Source organism: Phaethon aethereus (assembly GCF_964289735.1).
Source record: "Phaethon aethereus genome assembly, chromosome: 1".
Taxonomy (NCBI): Eukaryota; Metazoa; Chordata; class Aves; order Phaethontiformes; family Phaethontidae; genus Phaethon; species Phaethon aethereus.
The window spans coordinates 211157957-211176035 of NC_138575.1; the positions used below are offsets into that span (position 1 = coordinate 211157957).

The following is an 18079-nucleotide window of genomic DNA, read 5'->3' on the forward strand; positions in this document are numbered from 1 at the left end:
CTCCGAGCGGGCGCAGCTGCCTCCAGAGGGCGCTCGGGAGGGGGCGGAGCCGGCCCCTGAAAGGCGGCGGCGGCCGGGGCGCTGCCTCGCGTGTGCCTCCCACGGCCGCCTTTGCTTCTCCCTGTCACGCGTCGCGGGCAAACCCCCGCCGGGTTCGCTCCCCAGAGGCGGCCACGCAGCTCTGAGCTGCTGCGGTTTCCTTCCGCAGCGTTGTTTTTGACCAGGTGTTGTTTTAATTCCCCGTTCCGAACATAAATTCACTTCTCGTTCCCCAGCACCAGCTAGGGCCATGCAGGAAGCTCCGCCAAAAATAAAAAAACCCCACAATAATGCTGCAGTGAAATTACTGTTTGAATTCAGTCATAACAATTTCAATTACACATATACTCTGAAGTTCTCCCTTTAACAAAATTAAGAAGTCGGCAGTCTACTGCTCTCATATTTATCCTTGACTGTGATCAATGTGCATAATTAAAAGCATTATAACAATCGGAATTTGTATTTTAGAAAGAGAAAGTCGCTATGCCTTCCCCGCGGCACCCCTCTCAGTCCCTCCCGATGAGGTGTGTCTCCCGGGGCCTGTCGATGCGGAAGAGCAGCTCAGCGGGCAGGAGATACCCCCGGTACTGCACGCCGTCCGGGCTGGTGTCCTGATGGTAGTGCCCTCCTTCCCCGTGGTGGCTGAAGCAGTGGGTGTGCTCCAGGCGCAGGTCAAAGCCCTGTCACCAGAGAAAGGACCGTGAACACACTTGTTCATGTCAACGTTATTTAAAAGTCCTGAGGTAGTCTCTTGCTGCCCGTTTCCACGTATCTCTCCAGCCATTAAGAAGTGGAAACTTGCTTGTGAAACTAGTAACACAAAAGAAGAGGAGCTGCACAAGGCTTTAGCACAGGACATCAAAGAGGAAAGAATTTAGAAACCCTAACAGCCGCCAACTTTTGGTGTCCTTTCCTTCCTTCCCCTTCCCTTCCTCTCTTCCTTCCACTGGGATTAAATGAAGCAGTCACACCAAGGAACCTCTACTGGAAATCAGAACCCCTTTGCACTGAACATGAAACAAAGGGACAATCTCTACTCCAATTCTGAGTGCCAGCTTAGATGAAAATGGGAAGACTAGCAAATAAAATAACTAGCATACTAAACCATGAGATCACCCCCACCAGTTCTATGTATCATAGAATCATGGAATACCACAGAATCACAGAATCACAGAATCACTAGGTTGGAAAGGACCTTCAAGATCATCAAGTCCAACCATTAATCCAGCGCCACCATGTCCCCTAAACCATGTCCTGAAGCGCCACATCCACACGTTTTTTGAACACTTCCAGAGATGGCGACTCCACCACCTCCCTGGGCAGCCTGTTCCAATGCCTGACCACCCTCTCAGTGAAGAAATTTTTCCTAATATCCAATCTAAACCTCCCCTGGCGCAACTTGAGGTCATTTCCTCTTGTCCTATCACTAGTTACTTGGGAGAAGAGACCAACACCCTCGTCGCCACAACCCCCTTTCAGGTAGTTGTAGAGAGCTATAAGGTCTCCTCTCAGCCTCCTCTTCTTCAGATTAAACAACCCCAGTTCCCTCAGCCGCTCCTCATAAGACTTGTGCTCCAGACCCCTCACCATCTTCGTTGCCCTTCTCTGGACACGCTCCAGCACCTCAACACCCTTCTTGTAGTGAGGGGCCCAAAACTGAACACAGGATTCAAGGTGCAGCCTCACCAGTGCCGAGTACAGGGGCACAATCACTTCCCTACTCCTGCTGGCCACACTATTCCTGATACAGGCCAGGATGCTGTTGGCCTTCTTGGCCACCTGGGCACACTGCCGGCTCATGTTCAGCCGGCTGTCAACCAGCACCCCCAGGTCCCTTTCCGCCAGGCTGCTCTCTAGCCACTCCTCCCCAAGCCTGTAGAGTTGCATGGGGTTGTTGTGGCCAAAGTGCAGGACCCTGCACTTGGCCTTATTAAACCTCATACAGTTGGCCTCTGCCCATCGATCCAGCCTGTCCAGATCCCTCTGCAGAGCCCTCCTACCCTCCAGCAGATCAACACTCCCACCCAACTTGGTGTCATCTGCAAACTTACTGAGGGAGCACTCGATTCCCTCATCCAGACCATCAATAAAGATATTGAACAAGACCGGCCCCAGAACCGAGCCCTGGGGAACACCGCTTGTGACCAGCCGCCAGCCGGATTTAACGCCGTTCACCACAACTCTCTGGGCTCGGCCATCCAGCCAGTTCCTCACCCAGCGAAGAGTAAACCTGTCTAAGCCACAAGCCGCCAGTTTCTCCAGGAGAATGCTGTGGGAGACGCTGTCAAAGGCTTTACTAAAGTCCAGGTAGAAAACGTCCACAGCCTTTCCCTCATCCACTAGGCGGGTCACCTGGTCATAGAAGGAGATCAGGTTGGTCAAGCAGGACCTGCCTTTCATGAACCCATGCTGGCTGGGCCTGATCCCTTGGTTGTCCTGCAGGTGCCCTGTGAGCACTCCCAAGACCAACCGCTCCATAATCTTCCCCGGTACAGAGGTCAGGCTGACAGGCCTGTAGTTCCCGGGATCCTCCTTCCGGCCTTTCTTGTAGATGGGCGTCACATTGGCAAGCCTCCAGTCTTCTGGGATCTCCCCTGTTAACCAGGACTGCTGATAAATGATGGAGAGTGGCTTGGCAAGCTCCTCCGCCAGCTCTCTCGGTACTCTCGGGTGGATCCCATCAGTCCCCATAGACTTGTGGGTGTCCAGGTGGCTTAGCATGTCCTTGACTGCTTCCTCCTGGATTATGAGGAGTACATTGTGCTCTCCATCCCCGTCTTCCAGCTCAGGGGGCTGAATACCCTGTGGATACCTGGACTGGCTATTAAAGACTCAGGCAAAGAAGGCATTAAGTACCTCAGCCTTGTCCTCGTCCTTGGAGACAATGTTCCCCGCCATATCCAGTAGGGGATGGAGATTCTCCTTGCCTCTCTTCTTGTTGTTAATGTATTTGTAAAAACATTTTTTATTATCCTTTACGACTGTGGCCAGACTGAGCTCTAGCTGGGATTTTGCCTTTCTAATTTTGTCCCTGCTTGACCTAACAAAATCCTTGTACTCTTCGTGAGTTGCCTGCCCCTTCTTCCAGAGATGATAAACTCTCCTCTTTTCCCTGAGAACAAGCAAAATCTCCCTGTTCAGCCAGGCCGGTCGCCTTCCCCGCCAGCTCTTCTTACAGCACATGGGGACCGCCTGCTCCTGTGCCTTTAAGATTTCCTTCTTGAAGACTGTCCAGCCTTCCTGGACCCCTTTGTCCTTCAGGACTGTCTCCCAAGGGACTCTCTCAATCAGTGACCTGAACAGGCCAAAGTCTGCCCTCCGCAAGTCCATGATAGCAGTTTTGCTGACCCCTCTCCTTACTTTGCTCACAATTGAGAATTCTATCATGTCGTGGTCGCTAAGCCCAAGACGGCCTCCGACCACCACATCTCTCACCAGTCCTTCCCTGTTCGTAAACAGCAGGTCCAGTAAGGCACCTCCCCTGGTGGGCTCACTCACGAGCTGCGTCAGGAAGTTATCCTCCACACACTCCAGGAACCTCCTAGACTGTTTCCTCTCTGCTGTGTTATACTTCCAGCAGATGTCCAGCAGGTTAAAGTCCCCCACAAGAACAAGGGCCAGCGAATGCGAGACTTCTGCCAGTCGCTTATAGAATGGCTCAGCTGTCTCTTCATCCTGGTTGGGTGGTCTGTACAGACTCCCAGCAGGATATCTGCCTCATTGGCCTTCCCTCTCATCCTTACCCACAAGCACTCTACTTGGTCTTCACAATCTTCGATTTCTATGCAATCGAAACACTCCCTAACATACAGAGCCACCCCACCGCCTCTCCTTCCCTGCCTATCCCTTTGGAAGAGCTTATAGCCATCCATTGCAGCACTCCAGTCATGAGAAGCATCCCACCATGTTTCTGTGATGGCAACTACGTCATAGCTGTCGCGCTGCACAATGGCTTCCAGCTCCTCCTGTTTGGTGCCCATGCTGCGTGCATTGGTGTAGATGCACCTGAGCTGGGCTATCGATTTCAACTCTGGCACGTTGAACCTACCCCTAGGTTCAACTCTAGTGAGCCCGTTTTTATCCCCTCCCCTCTCCAAGTCTAGTTTAAAGCCCTCTCAATGAGGCCTGCGAGCTCATGAGCAAGAATCCTTTTGCCCCTTGGCGTCAGTTGCACTCCATCAGCTGCGAGGAGGCCCGGTGCCGTGTAAACCGCCCCGTGGTCAAAAAACCCAAAATTCTGACGACGGCACCAGCCCCTAAGCCACGTGTTGATCAGGTGTGCTTTCCTGTTCCTTTCAGCGTTCTTCCCTGTCACTGAAGGGATTGATGAAAACACTACCTGTGCTCCCGCTCCATCGACCAGTCGCCCCAGTGCTCTCAAGTCCTTTTTGACTGCCTTTGGGCTTCTTAGCGCAACCTCGTCATTGCCAACCTGCATGACCAACAGTGGGTAGTAATCAGTGGGCCGAACCAGACCAGGGAGTCTCCTGGTGACGTCTCTCACCCAGGCCCCAGGGAGGCAGCAGACTTCCCTGTGAGTTGGGTCTGGTCGACATATTGGGCCCTCTGTACCCCTCAGAAGGGAGTCGCCTACGACAATCACCCTCCTTTTTTTCTTAACAGAGGATGTCTTGATGCGTGGGGCCGGTTGACTCACCCTAGGCACCCCCTTGGACGGACCTTCGTCAGGGTCCTCATGTTCCTGTCCCTCACATTCCAGAGCCCCATACCTGTTGTGTAAGGGCAGCTGGGATGGTGAGGGAGGCCCAGAGGGAATTCGCCGACCTCTCCGAGGAGGGACCTGCTTCCATTTCCCTTCCTCTCTTAGGTCCTCTCCTTCTGCCCGGCAGCAAGAGGACAGGGGATCCCCTGCTGCTTGTGGAGCCTCCACCAGCTGCCCCTGCTTCAGGGATGGCCGGGTGCGGCTCCACCTACCTCTCTCTCTCGCACACTCCCTAATGCTCCTCAGCCTCTCCACTTCCTCTTTCAGCTCTGCCACCAGGCTGAGCAGGTCGCTCACCTGGTCGCACCGCACGCAGGTGGTGTCCCTGTCGGCCTCTGGAACAACCGACAGGCTCAGGCACTCTCTGCAGCCGGATACTTGGACAGCCGCGTGCCTGAGCGGGAGCTCCGTCTGTGTCGCCACATTGTTTCTGGCCCCGGTTTTCAGCCGAGTGGCGACCATGGCTGAGCCTCCTCTGGGAGGCCGATGGCCACTTGTACTGTACCCCGCCCGCACGCCTTCCCTGCACGCCCTGCCTGCGCGGACTGCCGCGCGAACTGACGTGCCACGCCCTGTTCGCCGCGCTCCGGGTCGCTCGCGCTCCCGGGGGCTGCTCTTGTAGGCGAGGGGCTTTGGCCGCCGCCGCCCTGGGCCCCGCCCGTGCTGAGTCAGAGCTGCCGCTCGTCAGGAGCCCGCTCCGCCGGCCGGGGGTCGGGGGGGGAAGCTGGGGCACTCTCTCGCTCCCTGTGCTGCCGCCTTCGCGGTTTGGCCGCTTCGGGAAGGGTCCCCCGGCGTGATCCTTCGCTCCGTAGCCCTTCGCCTCGGTGGCTTCCTAGTTTGGGTTGGAAGGGACGTTTAAAGGTCATCTAGTGCAACGCCCCTGCAATAAGCAGGGACATCTTCAACTAGATCTGGTTGCTCAGAGCCCTGTCCAACCTGACCTTGAATGGTTCCAGGGATGGAGCATCTACGACCTCTCTGGGCAACCTGTGCCAGTGGTTCACCACCCTCACTGTGAAAAACTTCTTCCTTATATCTAGTGTAAATGGACCTTCTTTTCCTTTAAAACTGTTACCCCTTGTCCTATCGCAACAGGCCCTGCTAAAAAGTCTGTCCCCCTCTTTCTGATAAGCCCCCTTTAAGTACTGGCAGGCTGCAAGAAGCTCTCCACGGAGCCTTCTCTTCTCCAGGCTGAACAACCCCAACTCTCTCAGCCTGTCCTCACAGCAGAGCTGTTCCATCCCTCTGACCATTTTCACGGCCCTCCTCTGGAGCTGCTCCAACAGGTCCATGTCTTTCCTGGGGCCCCAGAGCTGCATGCCGCACTCCAGAGGGGCCTCACAAGGGGCAGAATCACCTCCCTTGACCTGCCAGCTGCGCTTCTTTTGGTGCAGCCGGGATACAGTTTTCTGGGCTGCAAGAGGATACTGATGAGTAATGCTATGGCATTTGAATGCCATCTTCTACTGCTGTCTCTGCAGTGACACTCAAACATTTCCAAAACCATAGGCTCAGCCAAGTCCTGTTGAGCTTGCAGTGGATGCAGATGGGAGTAACCCAGCTGCATCCACTACACAAGTTGCGTTGGTTCTGAACGGAGCGGCTGTTGATGGCTGGTTTCCAAGTACGCATCAGTAGACTCGGGGAAGATGTACACAATTTAGTCCTAGGCCAAAGGCTGCCACATAATGACACAATAAAGTCACACCCTTGAACGTATCCAAGCCTGCAGCATGTCTCATTTAACTCTGGGAAAAATGATTTTATACTACTTATGACTGAATTTTGATTTATAAAATAGTCATTTTCATCTCTGGTTTCCTGGTTCCTTTTAAATAAATAGTCTTCCTAATGATGAACATCTTAGTGGCTTTTGAAACCAGATTATTTTTTATCCTGAATTGTTAGCTGTTGAATTTAGTGCTTGTGAAAGATGCTACGTAACTTCCCAGCATGAAGCTTTGCAGACTTTAATTTGCATCAGCAGTTGAGACACATGCTTCAGATATTTTCACACAGCATTAACAGAGACAGTTCTTATGAAAGTGAACTACATGAACACATGGGTGAACAAGCTTCCATGCTCTTGACATTCCTCCTGGTGCTGCCAACATTGAATGCAAACTATGCTGTTGGGTTTGTGCAAACACTTGCACACTTGCAATTGGAACTAAACCATTAAGTTCAATTCACTATGAACAGCCACTAGGTTTCAGACCAGATTGACCTGGCCTCAATTCAAACCAGTGACAGAGATTAGAAGCTTGTATTTCATTGCACCGCCTCTGGAAGGGTTTAACACAATATATACACACTCCTGTTATTAAAAGAAAAATGTCACCCAAGACAAAATTCATTACAAGTCTCAGTTTACATTTAGAAATGAGAAAGAGACTCACTGGATCTCTGGAAACTATTACTGTCTGGCAAATCAGTGGAGCCTTCATTTCAAAGAATTTGAGCCAGTTATTCACATCCTCATCAGTGTTCAGAGGACAGGCAGAAAATTCCGGAGGCTACAGCAAAAGTAAAAGCTTTATAAGTGAAAGGAAGACACTTGTATGAAGGCACTTTTCCACTAGCAACTTCCCTTCACTTCCCCTTCCCCCCTTTCTGTTCACATTCCTTCTTGCCTAAAAGAAGCTCAGCAGTGCCCATTACTGTGTTTCTGCTAGAAATAGAAGTGACCTGAACATTGCTTCTTTCATTGCACAGGTACTGGGAGAACTACTGAAGTGAGGATTCTCCTCCTGGTATGTTTTAGAAGCTCAGTTATTTAAAAAAAACAGTCTGTTGCTTCTTAAGTATCATCTCAGTTCATGTGTTTCATTTCAATTCATTTTACAATAGTTCTACAGTTCTTTAGCTGTCCGTGGATTTCAAAAGAAAAGATGACAGTATTAAGGCCAAGTAATACAACATCACTAGTTTTGTAATGTCAGTTTTGTAACATCATCTCCTTACTTTAATACACTGCTTATCCTAACAGTTTATGCATACATTTAAAAATACAAAACAAAGTCAAGGCAAAGTGTTACACCCGTATTTACACTTCTGTTTTCAGAAGGATGAAGAAAGTTGTATGAATTGAGAACAACTTACCATAATGTGAATCTTTGCTTTCCCCTTCTGAATGATAAATGTACCACCCATTCCAACAGGCTTTTCTCCATAATGTTTCTCTAATATTTGTCTCAGACAAGACACAAAGTTAAGTTCCCCAGTTCTTCCATTGGCTTTCACTTCAATGACCTGGAGAATAAATTTAATTTGTCATGCTGTCTCCCACTCCAACAGTCTGCAAAGGTTTGTGAAAGCTGCTCTGAAATTCCCCCAAGCTTATAACCCAAGATTACTTTTTGAAAATGTGAGTTTCCCTTGCATCCTTCCAGTACCTGACCAACTCTCCTTCCTGACTTTCTGTTCAACGCTAGCTTTGCCTGTGGAGGGTACTGGACAGCACGTCATTTACTCACAATGAGACAATGGTATAAGCAACCCCTTTCTAACCACCAACCGGCTTCAACTCTGTTCTAAAGAAACTCTTGGAAATAGAGAAGACTGCTCCATTTCCACGCAGTAGCCAGGTTTTTGGCTGCTCTGCCAACACCTCTTTGTGCTACCTGTGTTGGGGGAAGCACTTCTACAAAAAACTACATAAGTGCCCAGACCTGATTTACACAAGTACATTGTACAACTATTACCTTAGATCACTGCTAGTTTGGACTGGATTTGGATGAATGATCTATGATGGAAAAGTTTTAGTAAATTAATACTTATCCCTCAAAAATTCAAATGCCTCTCTGTCTCCAATTCTTCCCCTTGTTCACCAGCATCAGTTCCTTATGCTTGAATATCTTTCATGGAATTACTCTTTACTATTATCACAGAAAACTGATAGGAGAACATTGAAACATGAGTTTCCCTTAAGCCACAAAGCTCTACAAGCAAAGTCACCTTTGCTCCAAGTACGTACCTTACCAGGTTGGCCCTCACTGGCATAAAGGTTGGCCAACAGCCCAAACTCACAGTCAGTGTATTTACTGCTGTACTTCTCAAGCAGGCACCCTTTATCTGCAGGATTTATCTGAGCAATGTAGCTGCCATTTACAGCGGGCTTTTTTTCACTCTTAGTTTGAACAATAGGGATAAGCTGAGAAAAAAGAACATGTAAGAATAAGTCAAGTAAGTCAACAAGAACATGTAAGAGTCAGTCAAATGAACAGAACTCACATAAATGCAATTTAACCTTTGGAACACGATCCCAAGAAATAACCCCCTTTGTCACACAGCTCACTCTCTCAGGATGAGCTCTGTACCGATAAGAAAAATACACTAATATTGTAATGTAATTGAAAACCCCAGAAAACAGTTTTACTTTCTCTGGAGAGTTAAATTAAATGTTATGTGAAGATGAATGCTAGTGTTAAAAAAAAAAAAAAGAAGAAAAAAATCTACAACAAAGACGTCTAACCATTGAGATCTGAGGCCTGCATGGAAGTATTGAAATTCTATGTAATACTTTGTCAGTGTACAGTAACAACCGCTATCATAGTGGCATAGTGACTATCTGATCTGCCACTAAATGCATCAAAAGGAGATGGCAAGACCAGAGGTTTATGCTTGAAAAGACTCTGACTAACCAAAGCCTCCACAGGCAGTAGTTTTCATCTCCCACCTCTCCTGCAGGTGATCATTTTGTATGTGGCATCTTTAAAATTTACAATGGTAAAACAAAGCCATCCAAAAGGGCAAAAGACAGGGCGTATCTCACAGGCATTTACCAGTAACTTTGACAGACATTTCTAAATCTTGTCATTAAAACCTCTGGTCAGGTCTTTGTCAATCAGTTTCAAAAAATAATGTTTCTTGTACACTTCAAAGGAATCACATGCTTCCTGGTGAATTACAAGTTAAAAATTAACCTTTATTATCTCAATAGTATGCACCTCATTGGATGTCCCTCATCTGAATTCCTTCTAATGTTTTTTATGTGCTTTTGGCATAAAAAGAGTTTATTAAATGATCATTTTATTGTAAATGGGAAATGCCCAGCATAATACTGCTCTGCTATTATGATACTTCCATGAATTCTTTGAGAACCATCACACTTATTTACTGACCTCAGCGTTTACTCCAAGAATCTTAGATGAAGCAGCTCCAGCTCCAAGAATGAAAGCTCCAGGCAGCTCTATGTCTTCTGCAACTGTATTTAGATCATAAACCTGCAAAAGAGAAACAATTCTTTGATTTTGATGTGGTATTCTGATTCAGAATGGTCATTTGTTCACTGTAACTTTTGGATGCATTTAATTCACCACACCCTCGTTAACATTTTGGATAATTAAGTTGAAAACAGTTTCTCAACAATCAACATTTGGTAGTAACAAATGGGGTACATGTCCATTTGTTTTCTGAAAGGTAGAGTCTGCCTGCACGGTCCCCTGCCATTTTACCTCAAAACTGAATTATTGTTGTTATTGAAAATTGTGTTTGTGTAAAATAAAAAATGGAAGGGAATATCATATAGAGACAGAGGGGGTGAGGTGTCAGAAAGGAGGCATGATATTCTTGGAAAAGGAGAGTAATGTGAATCCAGTTGGCCTGCAAATACAAAGACAGCCAGTTTTTACAAAGACGTGTGACTGTGACTCGAAATCACAGGCATGCAGCAAGCCATATATAAACATGCAGACAAGCCCCTTGTTTAGTAGTTCCTTCCATGGCTTCTGTCACAGGTGGTATGTTTCCAAAACTCTTGTATTTGAGGGCGGGAGAAGATGAACCATCAACCACTATATGCAAATTTTGCTACGATGTGTAAGATTTCCTGACGTAGTCTATGCTTAACACACGTCAGAATCAATCTCATAAAACGGTGAAAAGTAAACCTCTTTCACAGGTGGAATCTATAGTAGCCATTAGTCCTTAGTTTTGTTTATATTTCAACGAGATACTGCTTTTCTTTTGACAAATATATTAAACCCCACAGCTACAGAAAAAAACTCACTTTTTCTTTCTGTACAACAGGTATGAGGTAAGGAACACCTCCCACATCTGCTATTCTAGGCTTTCCACAGATTCCTGAAAGAATACAGCCAGTTAGCTTGGTAAAATGTTTTTTCTAAAAATCTTAAACAAGCATGCAGTCTAACCCACCCAAGAACCGGTTCCTCAAACTTCTAAACCCCTTTGAGAACACTATTTCCCTAGCATGCTTAAATAAATTGTTGCACTATTAAGAAGTCCAAGGACAGTAAGCCCTGAAATGATTCACAATAGGATTTAATGCTAGCAACGTGTTGTAAAATTAACATTCTCTAAGAACAACAAAATGTTACAGTGGGCAACAACTACCATTTGCCAGTTCTCCAGTAAGATGTCCTCACCACACAGTGGATACCCCTACAGGGACTCCACTTGCAAATTTTCAGCAAAGCTGGATGCCCAAGTCTCAGGACAATTCATCCCACTTATTTAGACATGCATTTTAAGAAGGGATGAATCACCTTCTGGAAGTGTTTCTTTCACTACATTGATGACAGAAGGAACTCAAATAAGTAGCACAGGTGACAGGCCTGTCTTCCAGACAGCTGATGTCAAAGAAGATGAATCCCACTCAGAATAAGACAGTTCCACTTCACTGACATACATAAATGTCAGGAATTTAAAAATTAATGGAAGCGCAGCTCCTTAGGTTCAGATAGTGACTGGCATGCATCTAAAAAAATTATCCAGCTGGAAGATAACAACTTCATTTCAAAATCTTTTCAGTACCCTGAATAAGTGCACTTATGAAATAAATGACTATTGCAATTATAGGTTAAGAAAAAAAATATGACAAGTACTTTGTAATAACTTGTCCTTGTTCATACATCAACTAGGAAGCACAACTAGAAGTAAAACGTAGCTTTCCTCTCATGCACATTCTTCACCTGAAAAACAATTAAGCTCTCCCAACATCTTTAGAAGATCAAAACCAAGCAGGATCAGGTGGAAGGAACTGGAGAGGTCTTAGTGGAAGACAGGAATGCTAGGTTACCTTTAGCAGGAAAGTTGAAGGGTTCCTGAGTCAGATCAGGACAGTCTATAACAGAGACCTGAGCATCAGCAAAGTTTTCTTTAAGCCCTTTCTGCAAAACTATAATAAAGAATAATGGCAAAGTTATTGACAATGAAAAATTACCAAGAATTTGACACGTTACTAACAGTGATGAAACCTGTGTAGGTTTTATTTCAGCAAGAGACATTAAAGGACTTATGCTTACCCTAAGTAACTCAATTGATTTAAATGTTACTGTCTGTAGACACTTGGTTCCTGAGTCAGAGCTCCAGAGAAGAGCAAAAGCTTGTTCAGAGAATTGCTAGCTACCACATTAATTCATTTTAGGAGTTTTAAAAACTTTTTAATTGAAATACAATAACTGACTGCTCCTCATAGCACTACGAGCAGCACAATGTGAAGTAACGTGGGTAAACTTAACCCACGTTCAGCAGTGGTTTTGCTTCACAAGAGCAGACAATTATGATCACAGTCAAATACCATGCGAGAGCAAAGGAGGAAGTAAATTTTAGCTGAAGTGACAATCAGTTCTTTAATTACAGTAGCTTGATTATAATCTCAAACTGTCTCTGCTCTCTGGAAACTTCTGCTGTCACAAGATATTGCCTGTCATGTTTACGTTCATATGGAGATTTTCTGGCAAGCGCCACTGTTAGTACAAGACAGATAATGAATAGTGCTGATGATAACAAACAGCACCAAATCTAAACTTTTGGTTTTGCTTGATATCAATGTTTTTAGGCTCAGAACCTGCAAAGTCACTCAAACAACAGAGAGGATTCTGACTTACACAAGTTCATTGTTTGGAAACAAATTCCAAACCTTAATTGAGTGTGGGATTGCCTTCACAACACATACACTGCTCCAAATACCATGTAGAAGGTCCAGGTTCTTTCTTGCCTGGGGGTCTGCTTTGACAGATATCTCAAACAAAAGAACAGAAAATCCAGTCTGTGGTCTGAAATCAGGCAGTTTCTTATTTACTCAGAAGTCTTTCCTGTCGTTTGTTTCCTCCAGCCAGGGTTTCAGCTGTACTCCAATTCCTGGGAGCAGATTTACCAAGCCGTTTACCACAAGGGTCAGTAAGTGGAAAAGGACATGAAAAGGGCACTCCTCAAATTATACTCAAGAGCTGAACAGCAACAAGCCTCACAGCTTACAGAAGATCCTCAGGACAGACAGGGGAAAAAAGGGAAAATTATGCTTCACGATCCATCTTTTCTGGATCTTTTCTTTTCCGGTCTATAGCAGCCCTGGCCTATTGCCCCAGCCTGGCAGCTACTGGGTGAGAAAAGCACTGAGAACCACCCAGGGTACGCCTGGGACCACATTCTCAAAGCATGGAAACTTCAAACAGACACAGATTTGGGAGAATGGCAGGCTGAACTTAAGGATCTCTCTGAAAGAAAAAAAAAAGAAAACTTTTGTACATCTGCTGCAGGAGACAGACTGCCAGAAGGAATAATGCCTTGCTACTCAGGCAAGGAAAGAAGCTCATGAAAAGGGGGTTGGAGCAGATCCCTTCCAGAGGTCCCTTCCAGCCTCAACCATTCTGTTACTCTGAGTACTTTTTGTGAAGGCTTTGGAAAGAAACAAACTAAATAAAATGTTCCCTGCAGCCTGGTTCTAAGGCAGTCACCAACAGAGGAGCCAAATAGGTTCAAGCAAGAGAACCTCCTGTGCTATACTGCATCTTGTCTGATGTGTTTTGACTAGTCCTGAAAAAGAAATACTGGAGGGTAGAGGAGGACAGATGATCCCATATGTGTAAATAAGTTCGGTCTGTAATTGTCAAACTTTTGCAACCCCTGCAGAAATCTGCAAATGCAGCAGACAGTTTTAAAGGGTTTGAGAGCCTGTTGGTGTGCTAAAATATGTCTTGGGGTTTGGGGGAGGAGTCATTGTTTGTTTTAAAGAAATAGTAACGTATAGAAAAATAGTGCTTTTCTTTACATCTCAGTGTGCTAAGAGCATGAACATTCTGCATGCACTAGCTGTAGAAAGGTTTTGAGAAGAGCTTTAAGATAAATTTTAAGAGTACATTATAAGTTTGTAAAAAGTTACATGCTGCATGACTTACCCCCAGCAAGCTCCTCCAGACTTGGAACGTGAAAAGCAAACCTTTCAACTTTGGCCATTTCCTAATTGGTGCTGATTTCTTCAGGTAAGGACAATACACCACGCTGTAGGAGCAACTGTCTGTCAACAAGGATAATAGTTTAACAATTAAAACAGGCTGTTTTCAGTATGTTACTTATTTTTCAATTTCACTCAATAATACATAGAGAGCAGTAGAATTGTTGTTCTGCTATTGAAGGGAAGACTAACTGGTGCAATATTAATGTTAATTTTCTTACGCGCTTTGGAAGAACATGTGTCTGTCAGCTCTATAGCTGTTTCAGAGCATTACATATGCTAATCCTCAAGCTTACAACTGGGTGTAGGCAAAACACATCCCACGCTGATCCAGTTCAAGGGACAGGTCAGGAGATTTATCTGTCCTTTGTAAGTCTGCAGTGATAATTTACTTTTGAAAGAAAACTGGACTTTTCTGAGCACATTAGCTGCCTCCTCAGGTCTTCCCTACCTTAATGTTTACTTTTCCACCATTGGCTATAGTGGACTTTCAACCTCAGATGTCACATGGTCTCCAGCTTACTCTGGGCATGTGTTTTCCCTTCCAGAAGGGAACAGGCTAGCAACAAAATAGAAAACAACAGCAGCAAGTTCTGCAGTATCAGGCTCTGACACAAAAAGTAACAAAAAGTTTTGTTTGAACATAAGTTTAAGAACGCCTTTATAAATGAACTATATTTCAGTCAGCCTTGCAACAGCAAAGTCAACTACTGGGGCAAACCACTAGCTCAGGGCAGAAACAGCTGATTATACACTACCTCTAAATCAGTCACAGCAATCATTAACTCCTTAGGCACATGCCTGCTGCACACAGCAGAAAAAGAAAATGGGTCCCACTTATCCAGATCTCAGGCCTTGGAGGAAAAAGCCAAAAAACTACTTACATTCCCAGACCTGACAGAGCTTTTGTTAGGAAGGACTATGATGTGAGCTAGCTGTTTATGTACACATTTAGCTTCTATTTTTAAAATATCCTAGCTTTTATGACTGCCAAAAATCATAACTGTGCTTATACCATAGGCCTCTCAGGTCTGCGTAAAGGAGAACAACCCAGAGGACAAAAGAAATAAAGAGAGTTAGGAGATCATAGCTGTCACCTAACTAAAGTCTTTGAGCTCAAAGTTCAGCCACCTCAAATTACTGCTGTAGTAAGCAGTAGCGAAAGGGAGAAATAGTAATAGTATAGTAATTCTCATCTTAGTTGGTCTTTGCAATCTCCACAGGTGACTCCCTCCCTCCTCTGGCTGTGGAGGAGAAAGTGACAGGCTGGATCAGGTACCTCTGGTAGAAGCCTACTGTCAGATGGGTGTGAATCGCACTCCAAGATTGTGTGCACCAAACACAAACAAGGAGTAATTCAGTCAGAGAATGGAATTGAGAAGATGGCTTTGGCAGCATTGTTTTAGATGATCCTCATGCCCTTAAGAATGCTTTGCCATGTCCAGAAGGAGGCTGTGCCAGCGCTCAAGACACCAGTTGAAAAAGTCCTGAAACAAACTGAGAAGACAGGCTAGAACTGCTGTTGTGCAAAAGGCAGCACCAAGACTCGGATATAGTTCAAATAAGTAGGCTCAGATATAACACATAGACCATCACCTGATGTTTAAAGGACAGTAGTCAGCTCCTCACAATCAAGAAAGGAGGAAAAGACTGTGGGAAAAGCTTGATGTACCATAATAAACCCAATGTGATTACAAGACAGTAATCCTTACCGGCAAGGGCACAAGAAGACCTCAAGGAGAGTATTCACAGGGGAATTTGTGTGGTGTGGGAGATGGAGAACCTGAAAGGAGACAACAACAGACAATTAAGATCCATTGTGGTGGGGTGGAATCACACTGAATTACTACAGAAGGCTTTAAAAGAAAGAACACAAATGCTAAAAGGACAGTAAGAGTATTAGATCTGGGATGATACAACAAGAATGGAGAGAACAAGCAACTAAAAAGACTTTAGAAATCTATCTTTCTGAAGCAGGAAGAAAACCTCAAGAGAGAGTAGTCAAGGGCCAGGAGAATGCAGATGAAATGGGACTAGTATCAAAACCTGAATTAAAACTAGTTTGGAGGGCAGAAGCCAGGAAGGAGATGTTATAGGCAGGCTAGAGATGAGTCAGGGTCGGGGGAAAAAGAAATACCAGCGAAAAATTGAAGATGGCAGTCAGTGACAGAAGAGAAATTTAGCAGTGACACCAGGAAGAGCAAAACATCTTCAGATGCGCCCGCAGAGGCTGCGTTCCTCAACTGGGGCCGTGTCAGGAGGTCCGCGCGCGGCAGAGGAAGGCTGCAGGACAGCGGGGCACGGCCGGCGTTCGGGGCGGGATCGCGGCAGGGCGAGCAGAGGCGGGCCAGGCGAGGCTGGACTCCTTAGGGAGAGCACCCGGGCAAAGGTAGCAAAGAGCGCTGCAGCGGAGAAACGCTAAAGCCGACACCGCGCTTGGCATGGCTGCGAGGGGAAAGAAGGGATTTATTCAGGCTGGAGCCGCAGGCTCGGGGCAGACCGGGCGGCAGAGGGAAGGAGAGGCGGGACAGCAGTAACCAGAGGCCGACCAGTGCAACAAGCAGCTCCTCGGAGGCTCACACCGAGCGGGAAGCGCGGGAACTGCGCCCTGAAAGGGAGTCCGGACCCTGCGGGCGAGGCAGGGAGCGGCTGAAGGGACAGACAGCCGGGAGCTGCCCCGCACTGCCCCAGCCTGCAAAAGCGCTGGCGGACGATCCCCCGGCCCCGCCCCCTGCCGCCGCTAGCGCCGGACCGCACATACCTATGCCACCGTCCGGGCTGCGCGGCGTCACTGCCCGAACCCACCGCGGGCTGGCCCCGGGGACCGCGGGCCCGGCCCCGCCCCGCCTCCCCCAGCATGGCGGCGCCGGACCGCGGGCCCCGCCCCGCCTCCCCCAGCATGGCGGCGCCGGACCGCGGGCCCCGCCCCGCCTCCCCCAGCATGGCGGCGCCGGACCGCGGGCCCCGCCCCGCCTCCCCCAGCATGGCGGCGCCGGACCGCGGGCCCCGCCCCGCCTCCCCCAGCATGGCGGCGCCGGACCGCGGGCCCCGCCCCGCCTCCCGTCGGCCCGCGCGCCTCTCGCGAGCGCCCGGCGATATTTAAGACCCAGGCGACCATGATACGCCCTTTGTGCTGGTGGTGGGGGAGGTGAGAGGTGGGCTGCTGTGTGCCTGCTCAGCATCCACCGCCATCCGCGGCGCGGGGAGGCGGGAGCGGGGTGAGGGTGGAGAGTCGGGGCGGTATCGAGTCGTGCTCGCTCGCCGAGCGCCTCCGCCGCGGAGCTTCTCTGCGGGGAAGGGCCCGGGGCAGGCTGGCGGCCCGGCCTGCCTTGCCCCGGCGGAGGTTGTCCACGTGGTGGCGGCCGTTGGTGAGGCTCTGCTCGGGAGCGGTGCCGGTGTGGGGGGGGGTCACTGACCTCTGGTAATGTGGTGGGTGCCCGGGTACAAAATGTCTGCCGTGGCGTCGGCCCCAGCGCGCTGCTGGCAGCCGAGCTCGGCGAGCGCCTTTCAACCTGAGGTAAAGCTGGGCGAAGTGATCGATGAGCTTTCTGGGAGGAGAGAAGTTTGTGTGAAATAATTAGACAGTTACATGTTGCTTGCTTTTCTCCCCGAAGAGATCTGTCTGGTGTGCCAGCTGTTAAGAGTAGAGCCGCAGTAGAGGCGGCAAACGATGCTGAGCTGGCAGCTCTAAGTACCAGCCGCAGCCTGTGTAGTTAAGTGTTGCATGTGTTCGTGCTTTGATGTTAGGCCGTCCTGTTCTTGGACGGTGTGTTTGTCAGGTCTTGGGCGAACTAATGTTAGCGGGGTGCCCGCAGTTCGTCCTGGGCATAGGTGCCGGTTGCCGTCAAAAATCGCCCTTCCTCACAGCGAAGGCAGATTGGGCCCTTGTGCTGCTGTTTTAAGTGCATTAGGATGAGTTTAAGGTCTCATGTACTTCTAAGCCGGCATTTAATGCAGCTTTGGAATGAAATATTTTCATATTGAAAAATGCAACGGGGAAGGTTCTGCCGTGAACAGTTAGATAATGCAAAAAAATCACATAAATGTAGACTGCTTAAAATTCAGTCACTGATGTACAGCTGCAGGAGATTAGTGATATCTTTATCCTCTTTGTTCTG

At 47.7% G+C, this 18079-nt stretch overlaps 1 protein-coding gene across 1 annotated transcript; it reads right to left on the reverse strand.

Moving 5' to 3' along the window:
* Positions 1-545: 545 nt before the first annotated feature.
* Positions 546-13963, reverse strand: LOC309403919 (ester hydrolase C11orf54 homolog; the record flags this gene model as incomplete). The annotated part of the gene is made up of 8 exons (XM_081998216.1): positions 546-719; positions 7162-7278; positions 7865-8014; positions 8739-8915; positions 9886-9987; positions 10773-10846; positions 11805-11903; positions 13906-13963. 8 exons carry the CDS (start codon positions 13961-13963, stop codon positions 546-548), a joined length of 951 nt encoding a protein of 316 aa, XP_081854342.1.
* Between the last annotated feature and the right edge of the window lie 4116 nt (positions 13964-18079).